Source organism: Bombina bombina, chromosome 6 (genome assembly GCF_027579735.1).
Source record: "Bombina bombina isolate aBomBom1 chromosome 6, aBomBom1.pri, whole genome shotgun sequence".
Taxonomy (NCBI): domain Eukaryota; kingdom Metazoa; phylum Chordata; class Amphibia; order Anura; family Bombinatoridae; genus Bombina; species Bombina bombina.
In genome coordinates this window covers 168,989,500-169,000,689 of record NC_069504.1, presented here as the reverse complement: position 1 = coordinate 169,000,689, position 11,190 = coordinate 168,989,500, and the positions used below count along the sequence as shown (strand labels likewise).

The 11,190-nt window shown below is 40.8% G+C and overlaps 1 protein-coding gene across 2 annotated transcripts in view; it reads right to left on the bottom strand.

The window, feature by feature from the left end:
* Window positions 1-11,190, bottom strand: part of AASS (aminoadipate-semialdehyde synthase) — a 188,894-nt gene that overhangs the window by 25,515 nt on the left and 152,189 nt on the right. For both annotated transcript variants that reach the window (XM_053716671.1, XM_053716672.1), the window contains exons 20-21: window positions 9,611-9,706; window positions 7,891-8,006 (exon numbers count right to left, since the gene is read on the bottom strand). In XM_053716671.1, the coding sequence (XP_053572646.1) occupies window positions 7,891-8,006; window positions 9,611-9,706 (212 nt within the window). The remainder of the gene's footprint in view (window positions 1-7,890; window positions 8,007-9,610; window positions 9,707-11,190) is intronic.

The following is an 11,190-nucleotide window of genomic DNA, read 5'->3' as shown; positions in this document are numbered from 1 at the left end:
ATTTCAAAAGCCGTTATAGGGGGGTAGTTATCAACGTGTCTACTTTCCTGCCTTCGCCGGCCCAATACGCCCGCCTAAGCTCGCCTACCTTCGCCGCCGCGGACCTGAAAAAATATGCCTAAGTTATCAAAAAAACCTGTCAAAAAGCCGCGGGGCGATGAGCAGCGGACTGTGAGAGTTATCACACATCCGATCTCGCTGCTCTCCGGCTGTTTGACAGCTTTCTTGCTAGCCTGTCACTAAGCACTCACACTAAACTACACTGTTATACCCCCTATACCGGCGCCCCCGGAGCCTCCCGCAACTAAATAAAGTTACTAACCCCTAAACCGCCGCTCCTAGACCCCGCCGCAAGTCTTATAAATGTATTAACCCCTAAACCGCAGCTCCTAGACCCTGCCGCAAGTCTTATAAAATGTATTAACCCCTAAACCGCCGCTCCCGGACACCGCTGCCACCTACATTATACCTAGTAACCCCTATCCTGCCCCCCCTATACTGTCGCCCTCTATAATAAAGTTATTAACCCCTATCCTGCTGATCCCGCACCTCGCCGCAAATAAATCGTTTAACCCCTAAACCGCCGCTCCCGGACACCTGCAACCTATAATAAATTTATTAACCCCTATCCTGCCCCCCACTACACCGTTGCCACTGTAATAAAATTATTAACCCCTAAACCTAAGTCTAACACTAACCCTAACACCCCCCTAACTAAAATATTAATTAAATAAATCGAAATAATATTTCTATTATTAACTAAGTTAATCCTATTTAAAACGAAATACTTACCTTTAAAATAAACCCTAATATAGCTACAATATAAATAATAATTATATTGTAGCTATTTTAGGATTTATTTTTATTTTACAGGCACCTTTCAATTTATTTTAACTAGGTACAATAGCTATTAAATAGTTATTAACTATTTAATAGCTTACCTAGCTAAAATAAAGAGAAATGTACCTGTAAACTAAAAACTAACCTAAGATACAATTACACCTAACACTACACTATACTTTAATAAATTATTCCTATTTAAAACTAAATACTTACCTGTAAAATAAACCCTAATATAGCTACAATATAAATAATAATTATATTGGAGCTATCTTAGGATTTATATTTATTTTACAGGTAACTTTGTATTTATTTTAGCTAGTTAGAATAGTTATTAAATAGTTATTAACTATGTAATAACTACCTAGCTAAAAGAAATACAAAATTACCTGTAAAATAAATCCTAACCTAATTTACAATTAAACCTAAACACTACACTATCATTAAATAAATTAAATAAACTACCTACAAATAACTACAATTAAATACAATGATATAAACTAACTAAAGTACAAAAAATAAAAAAAGCTAAGTTACAAAAAAAAAAAAAAAGTTACAAACATTTAAAAACATATTACAACAATTTTAAGCTACTTACACCTAATCTAAGCCCCCTAATAAAATAACAAACCCCCCCAAAATAAAAAAATGCCCTACCCTATTCTACATTAAAAAAGATCAAAGCTATTTTACCTTACCAGCCCTTAAAAGGGCCATTTGTGGGGGCATGCCCCAAAGTTCAGCTCTTTTGCCTGTAAAAGAAAAATACAACCCCCCCCCAACATTAAAACCCACCACCCACATACCCCTAATCTAACCCAAACCCCCTTAAAATAACCTAACACTAATCCCCTGAAGATCATCCTGTTGCCTTCACTCAGCCGAGCCACCGATGGAACTGAAGAGGACATCCGGACCGGCAGAAGTTATCCTCCAAGGGGCGCTGAAGAAATCTTCCATCCAATGAAGTGATCCTCCAAGCGGCGCTGAAGAAATCTTCCATCCGGGCGAGGTCATCTTCCAAGAGGCGCTGAAGAAGTCTTCTATCCGGGCGAGGTCATCGTCGAAGCCGGGTCTTGAATCTTCATCCCGCCAACGCGGAACATCCTCCTTTCCCGACGAACTACCGACGAATGAAGGCTCCTTTAAGGGACGTCATCCAAGATGGCGTCCCTTCAATTCCGATTGGCTGATAGGATTCTATCAGCCAATCGGAATTAAGGTAGGAACAATCTGATTGGCTGATGAAATCAGCCAATCAGATTCAAGTTCAATCCGATTGGCTGATCCAATCAGCCAATCAGATTGAGCTCGCATTCTATTGGCTGTTCCGATCAGCGGTTTAGGGGTTAAACTATTTATTTAGTTGCGGCGAGGTGCGGGATCAGCAGGATAGGGGTTAATACATTTATTATAGAGGGCGGCGGTATAGGGGGGGCAGGATAGGCGTTACTAGGTATAATGTAGGTGGCGGTGGGCTCCGGGAGCGGCGGTTTAGGGGTTAATATGTATAGAGTAGCTTGCGGTGGGCTCCAGGAGCGGCGGTTTGGGGGGGTAATACATTTATTTAGTTGCGGCGGTGTAGGGGGGGCAGATTAGTGGTGTTTAGACTCGGGGTACATGTTAGGGTGTTAGGTGTAGACAGCTCCCATAGGAATGAATGGGATGTCTGTCAGCAGCGAACTTGTACTTTCGCTATGGTCAGACTCCCATTGATTCCTATGGGATCCGCCGCCTCCAGGGTGGCGGTTTGAAAACCAGGTACGCTGGGCCGTAAAAGTGCCGAGCGTACCTGCTAGTTTTTTGATAACTAGCAAAAGTAGTGAGATTGTGCGGAACATCTGGAGTGACGTAAGAATCGATCTGTGTCAGACGGAGTCCGGCGGATCGAAGCTTACGTCACAAAATTCTACTTTTGCCGGTCTCTAGCCTTTGATAACTAAGGCGTATCAGCCTCGCCACAAATACGCTGCGGAATTCCAGCATATTTGAGGTTGACGGCTTGATAACTACCCCCCTTAGAGTGCTCTGTTCCTCGGGATCGGGGAATCGGGTACCCACTCAGCCATCCGTCTCAGGGGATTCTATTTCTCACGAGACAAATTCCCTACCATCAACTCTTACTACGCATGCAGGCAATGCAAACACTACTTATCCTTTCTAGGAAGTGCGGCCTGTTCCCACCGGAGGTTACAACACGGTTCCGCATGGCCATATCTTTGGAGCTGGCGCATCTGCACCTCCCCGGGAGTGTGCTTATGATATTGTCTGTGTTTCGTTAACCGGGGCTCGTCAGGCGTGGGATCGCCTGGTCCAGTTCAGCCTTTCGGGGGAGCGACTGCCCCTGAGGCCTCAGGGGGTCAACCTTTGGGGCCGATGTTTCCTTTTGTCCCGGCGGAGGTATGTTGTGCCTTTTGTTATAGACTGGCGCGCCTTCGTGTCTACTAAGGCATGCTGTTGGTGTTGCTGGAGGATCCCACTCTTAATGGGTCTGGAGATTCTCAGTCTTACTCTTCGACTGGCTTGCATACATAGACATAAGGGGATGAAGTAATCTTCTTATAGTCTTTGTTATTTGTGTATCCTTTTACAGTTCTGAGCTTGGAAGTTGGACCCCTGTTGGGCTGGTCCTGCGGGTCTGTCCGTTCTTCTTGGGCGATAACCTATGGGTTGCCTTATCTTTTATTTCATCCAGTGAGGATGATTTTTATTTGGTTTAAAGCTCATGTTGTGGTGTGATGTTTCCTTTGGGAACTTTCCTCTCTGGAACTCGCGATTTTGTTCGCTCTGTTTACAAAAGTCTGTCCGACTGTTCTTTATCCCTCCATCATCGGAGGAGACTATGTGGCCTTAACAGTGCTGGGGCCCTTGGTTTCAGGCTGGTCCTGACTGGGTACAAATCTTTCTGTCTTTGAGGCCTAGTTCAGACACGTGGCACCTTTTTATATCCGGTTGGTCCGGTGGCGGCGCCCAGTGATCACAATATGATTGTGTGATTGTCTTGTTTTACAAGCTTCAACTAGCATCCTGAGAGGACTTGAGGGTCCGTGGTTGCTTAGGGGCATGGGGGATTGGTTCAGTCCTCATTCGTCTTTCAATCTAGTGGGCCGGGACACCGTTGAGATCCGCGGTAACATGCTCAGTCATTTCCAAATTTTTTCAGGAACTAAAGTGTTCCTTCCCGTTGTGGGTTGGGGGCTTGGAGGAGTTAGGTCCTTCATACTGCCGTTTTTACGGTTTTGCCTTTCATGGTCTCTTTGGAAGTGTCCTATAGGACTAATTCCTTTTAAAGGTTCTCTTCCTTTGGGTCGAGACTTTCTGGACTTCGTCCGTTTTGTGGCGGCTTTGGCCGCTTAATTAGGAAGTTAAGGCTGTGAGGCTCTGTCTTCCTTCGGGAGTTAGTCATCTCCTTATCAGGGTTATTAGTAGGTGTCTCTTTTTCCAAGCCTTTTGCTTAGGGAATGTTTTTCTGCCTGGGTTCGGGATGCTTTGCATTCTTCTTCCTTGGGTGTGGTCCCCTGGAACGTTAATCTGAAAGGATTATGGAGACTAACCTTTCTTCTACTCTCTTTCGGGTGACTCTGTTCTCGTTTTTATTTCCTTTAGTGCTGCCCTTGGGGCCTTTGGGCTCTAGAGAAATTGCGTGACTTTGTCACAGCCTAGTACCTTGCTGAGGGGGTGTTGACCACCGGCTAAGGGTGTTCTCTTCACTTTGGGCTGGGAATTACGAGCGAGTCTTGTACCCGTTCTCCGGATTTCTCGGTTCTCATCCCCTGTGAGGTCTGATTGCTTCAGACAGGGTATCTTGTGTTCCCTGAGGGTGTCGTTCGTTCCAGGACGATTCTGGGTCCCGGGTCTAGAGTTCTTGTCTTGGATGTCTGGAGACTTATGATCCAATGGACTGGTTCGGGTCAACCCAGTTTTTTTCAGGAACCCTATGTTGCGACATAGGGGCTAGCTCCTTGGGCTTGCAAGCAGGTAGGCTAGAATTCTCATCCACCTTCGGGTTCTGGTTATAAACTTTAAGGCCTGACTTGTCCTTCGGATGGAGTGTGCTCCTCTATGGGGAGTTTTTTTCTCTGTTGGGTCAACAGTGGTGTCTGGATGATTTTTCATTTGGTCCGTGTTTTGATCATACTATGGCTTCATGTCTTGTGGACATGTACACTGTTTTTATCTGTGCCCTTCCCTCTGGAAGGGATAGTTTATCTTCCTTATGAGTTGGGGTTCCTCTCTCTGGAGGGTCCTTGTCCTGCCCTGTGTGTAGGAGGTTGGATCAGGTGGCTTATTTCTGTACGGGGCAGCATCTGCTCTATGGGCTCTGTTCCACCTGTTGAAAATTGGTCTCTCTACATAGAGACTGTCTAAGAGTTGTGACAGGTCTTCCTACGGATCTATTCCACTTTTCTCTGTTCCAGGTCCTAGAGGGTTCTCCTTGGGAGTGCCTTATTTTGGAGGAGTGGATTGGGTTGTCACCCGAGCTCTGTGGGGGTGAATGAGTCCCCCCTTTTTCTTCCATTCCCTAGGGGCTTGTGGTTGGGGTCTTCTGTCCCCCTGTCTATCAGACATGTCTGTCGCTTGGGCTAGTCTGGTGTTGGAGCAGGATCTGAGATCTGTTGCTCTGCTATTTTGTCCTCAGAGCATTCAAGGTACAGTAAGCCTTTTTGAGTTTTCTCCTTTCTCCACATTCAAGATTTGTTGGAAGGACTGGCGGCTCTTAGATAGCCTGCGACGTTATCCGCTGGTTAGTGGATACTTAGCAATCTGAAGGATCCTATCTTCAGCTGCTTTCTACTTGCCCTGCAAGTATTTAAAGGACCAGTCAACACAGTAGATTTGCATAATCAACAAATGCAAGATAACAAGACAATGCAATAGCACTTAGTCTGAACTACAAATGAGTAGTAGATTTTTTTCTGACAATTTTAAAAGTTATGACTTTTTCCACTCCCTCTGTACCATGTGACAGCCATCAGTCAATCACAAATGCATACACGTACCATGTGACAGCCAACAGCCATTCACAAATGCATACACACTTATTCTTGCACATGCTCAGTAGGAGCTGGTGACTCAAAACGTTTAAATACAAAAAGACTATGCACATTTTGTTAATGGAAGTAAATTGGAAAATTGTTTAAAATGGCATGTTCTATCTGAATAATGAAAGTTTAATTTTGATTGAGTATACCTTTAAGTTTCAGAGTCATTTTTAGATGACTGCAGCGTGCAGTGTTTTTGCTTCAGGTGTTGTTCGTCAGACCTATCTGAGCTTGCTGCATGAGGTTTCGTTCTGAATATTTCAGTATTCTGAGATACCTTTTTGTGACTTGAGGACCTTCGTCTTCAGTTACTTTCTAGAGTGCGGTTCACTGTGTTAGGGGAATATCCTCTCTCTGTTTCAGACTCCCGGCCGTATCCCGTGGTTTCTGTATTCTGGGGTCTGAGCGTTGCCTCCCCTTGTTTCTATGAGACTGGTTGGGTCTCTGTTAGCCTGACCTGGTTTCTCTGGTTTTTGTTCTGTGTTTTTATTTAGGACTCATTGTGCCCTTTTTAGTTTTTTTTTCTGGAGTTCCTTATGCTAGCTGGAAGGTAGCTCAGCATACTAATGCACTGTGGCAACTCTGCACTGTTGAAAACCGAGGGTTGCAAGTTCGATCCCCAGCGAGGTCTACTCAGCCTTTCCTCCTTTGAAGGTTGATAAAATGAGCAGCGCCTTGAATCCCTTAAGGGGGATTAGCCGCGCTTTACAAGTACAATCATGTTTTCTCCGTGCCTTTTCTTCTTTGTGGAAGAATACGGTAGTTTGTTCCCTTTCTTTAGTAAGGAGTGTGTTGTTTGGAGACAGACTGCTGGGGACGGTGTCTCTTGGAGGCTGTTGACTCAGTCAAGTCTCGTTTCTGCGGTCTCTAGCAAGGCTGTGGACTATCTGCGGGTCAGTGTCCTTGGGCCTTTTCCTTTTTTTTTTTCAAAGTTGTTTTCGGCTTCGAACGAAGCGGGATTTTGTTGGGTAGGGGTTTTCAGGCCAGGTGCCTTCAGAATGGGCCGCCTCTTGTACCCTCCCGTTTTTGCATTCAGTGTCCTCTATAGCTTGGGTATTGTTTTCCCAAAAGTAATGAATTCAGCAGTGGACTCTCTCCATTTATGAAGAAAAACAAATTATGCTTACCCGATAATTTTCTTTTCTTCAGATGGAAAGAGTCCACAGCTCCCCGCCCGTATTTTTTCTGTGGGCCGTCTGTTATTTTTGTTCTCCTGGCACCATTTCACCCTGATGTTTCTTCTACTGTTCCTTGTTCCTCAGCAGAATGACTGGGAGATGAGGAAAGTGGGAGGAGTACTTAAAGCCTTTGGTTGGGGTGTCTTTGCCTCCTCCTGGTGGCCAGGTTCTATATTCCCAAAAGTAATGAATGCAGCTGTGGACTCTTTCCATTTGAAGAAAATAAAATTATCAGGTAAGCATAATTTAAGTTTTTAAACAATTTTCCAGTTTACTTCTACTATCTAATTTGCTGTGCTCTCTTGGTATCCTTTGTTTAAAAGTATACCTTGGTAGGCTCAGGAGCAGCAATGCAGCACAGAGCTATCTGCTGATTGCTTGCTGCATATATAGCCTTTAGTCATTGGTTCACCCAATGTGTTCAGCTAACTTCCAGTAGTGCATTGCTGCTCTTTAATAAAGGAAACCAAGAGAATGAAGCCAATTTGATAACAGAAGTAAATCGGAAAGTTATTTGGAATTGTATGCTCTATGTGAGTCATGAAAGAAAAAAATATATTGGGTTTCGCATGGAAACAAATGAGAAAAATATATGGGGGGGGGGGGGAATTACCTGAGTAACCTCTACCAATGTCTACCAAGAAGCAAGCTTAAATAAATTCTACAAATGTCTACCAAGAAGCAAGCCTGAGTAACTTCTACCGATGTCTACCAAGAAGCAACCCTGAGTAACTTCTACCAATGTCTACCAAGAAGCAAACCTGACCTGCTGGCAAGTATATCTTTAAAATTGCAAGGATGTCTATCAAAAATGGGAAAACAATGCTTACCATTGAATAGTTTCCATGTTGCTTTCATCCCTGTCTACTATATTAAAGACAAGTTCTTTGAGCATATCGATACTGGTTGTAGTTGGAACATTGTGAAGATGACATATAAGTTCTCGCTGCATAATATTAAAGAACAAATGTCAATTACATTTGAACAACACTAACATTGCACATAAATACACATATTAATAAAACAAACTGTTTATTGCAAATTATGAGCTGTATAAAGTCATATTAGCAATCATTACAAGTGGTATAATTGTATCATGGGGTTTCAGGAAATTAACATAAATTTGTACAAATTCTCATGTGTCTTGGTAGTTTAACCTGTATCTTCTTGAGAGCCACCGTTTAGGAGTTTATTAGGTTGATGAAATAGCACAAAAAAAGTGTATTTTGTTTTAAAAGTGTTTAAGTCTCACTTTGACTAGAGAAGTCACAGGATTCGCTCACACTACTGAAATTTGCATTTTGAAAGTTGAACTTTAGATTAATCACTATCGATTTTAGAAACTGAATTTTAATGTCCACGCTTAAAGGGATAGTAAACCCAATTTTTTTTCTTAAAAATATTAGGAGCCAGCCTATTTTAGGTTCAGCACCCTGGATAGCGCTTGCTTATTGGTGGCTACATTTAGCAAACCAATAAGCAAGCATAACACAGATTCTGAACCAAAAAATGGGCCGGTTCTTAAGCTTTACATTCCTGCTTTTTAATAAAGATAGCAAGAGAACGAATAAAAATTGATAATAGGAGTAAATAAGAAAGTTGCTTAAAATGGCATGCTCTACCTGAATCAATAAAGAAAAAAATTGCGTTTAAGTATCCCTTTAATATAAATGTAATTGCGTTGTTTAAAATCACTAGCTCACAAATGGATTTTCTAAATTAATTGTGAGATATAACTAGGGATGGGCGAATGTGTAAATTCCCGAATTCGAATGTTAGAACGAATGTTATTACCGAAATTCAAATTACAAATCCGAATGTTGATACGAACAAATATTCTTAAAAATTCTATAATCGAATGCTATTCACAGTTTTTGAATGTTACTTTCGAATTCGAATGTTTACAATTAGATCAAATGTCCACATTCGAAATTTCGAATTTAACATTCGATTTAACAAATACTATTCAGAAGTTCAATAGTTCATGTGGTAGGGAATCTAGTAAATTGATACATAATAGATACAAATATATCAACTCGAATGTTTCTATTTCGGTAGAATATTGCATAATTTGAATATTACATTTAAAGAAAGCATTAGAAATACTATTACAAACATATAAATTCAAATTTTTCGTATATTGCATAATTCAAATAGTATTTCTATAATGCTTTCTTTAAATGTAATATTACAAATATATAAATTCAAATTTTTCTAAACTAATATTTTCGAATGTAATAGTAAAATTAGAAACCGAACATTCGAAAATCGAATGTTAGAATGTTATGTAAACATTCGAAATTCGATTCGAACGAATGTGTTAAAATTAATTTCATTTCTCAAATGTTGTGAAACATTCGCTGATCCCTAGCTATAACTATTTATTCTTACACGGTTGTTATGCCTCAAGACCCTATAACAAACAGTTTGCTGGATGTCTGTACAGCAATAAAAGCTAAACATAAACAGCAAATCACAATATTCATAAACCCAGCCTACATTATAGGCATGAATAAAAATAATATCAGACTAAGTATACTTTTTACTTACCCATGTTATAGCTGGAGCATTTATAGCAAGCAGTGGGCATGGATCTGCATTTATTAAACCCAACTTCACAAACCCTTTCATTGCTTTAGCAAATCCCTGTGATAAAAAAGTAAATACATTAGGGCCTCTACAAAAAAAGTAAATTTTTCTTTCCAAACACAGAAAAGTGTTCTTTCCAGCAGATAACTTAAATTTTCAAAAATAATTAAAAAAATATATATAAGCTATAAACAAAGAGTGGACTATTAAGCGTAGTACAATCCTCTTGCAGTTTTGGGGTGGTCAGCTCAGGTATAGAGAAGCGAAGACCTAGTATGAGAGACAAAGGAATTGTATCCTAGACAAAGTGTAGGAAAAAACCCACTCCAACAACAGAAGTTTGAAGATTATTTTTATTGGCAAGTAGAAAACACTGCTTAGGAATTTAGCATTTTGGGTTCGAATCTGGGTAAGGACATTCATTGTAATTTTATATTTGAAAAAGAAGAGTAGATACTCATTTATATCAGAAGAAAGAGAACAGCACTCCTGAGATAGAACAAAAGCTAGAATAACTTCCATGCCTGTTCATTTTTATTGCAACTCAGGGTGCGCGTTCTTAGCATAATGTGCTAAATGAGACTGCACACTGAGCGGCACTGGCTTCTAGCTTTTGTTCTGTCTCAGTTTTGTGCGTCTATTTTCTTGTGTTTATGCAAATTACTCTTAGGTCTCCCTATGAGTAAAAAGGGGAAACCAGATGTTGACTTCTTGCACATATGCCCTAGAGAGATGCAACTGCACCTCACTGACGAGGCCCAAGAGAGGCCGAAACGTACGACTGGGGTTGTTGTTTCTCTTGTTCAGAGAAGAATTGCCTGGTATTTCGGCGCTGGACTGTCATTGGGCAGGGTCAGACTGATATGCTACAGGATATTTATTCTCTGTGAAAGGCATAATGTGCTAAAAGAGACTGCACACTGAGTGGCACTGGCCTTAGGCACAAGCACGGACGTTTTTCTAGCTTTTGTTCTGTCTCAGTTTAGTGCATCTCTCTATTTTCTTGTTTTTAAATACTCATTTATTAAGTTATGGGAATATTGTTTACTATGATTAATATAAAAAAAAAATTCCTTAAAAGGGACAATAAAGTCAAAATTAAAGTTTTATGATTCAGATAGAGCATACAATTTTAAACAACTTTCCAATTTACTTCTGTTATCAAATTTGCTTCATTCTTTTGGTATCTTTTATTGAAGAGTAAAACTAGGTAGGCTCATAAGAGCTCAGGAATGTGCACGTGTCTTTAGTACTCTATGGCAGCAGTGTTTTGCAACATTATTTTTAGCTTTGTTATACAATGTTGCAAAACACTGCTGCCATAGAGTACTAAAGACACGTGCACACTCCTGAGCTCTTCTAAGCCAACCTAGTTTTACTTCTCAATAAAAGATATCAAGAGAATGAAGAAAATGTGATAACATAAGTAAATTGGAAAGTTGTTTTAAATTGCATGCTCTATCTGAATCATAAAAATCTAATTTTGAATTTACTGTACCTATACATATGTTAGTGGAACAATAGAGCAATGGACTAAGACA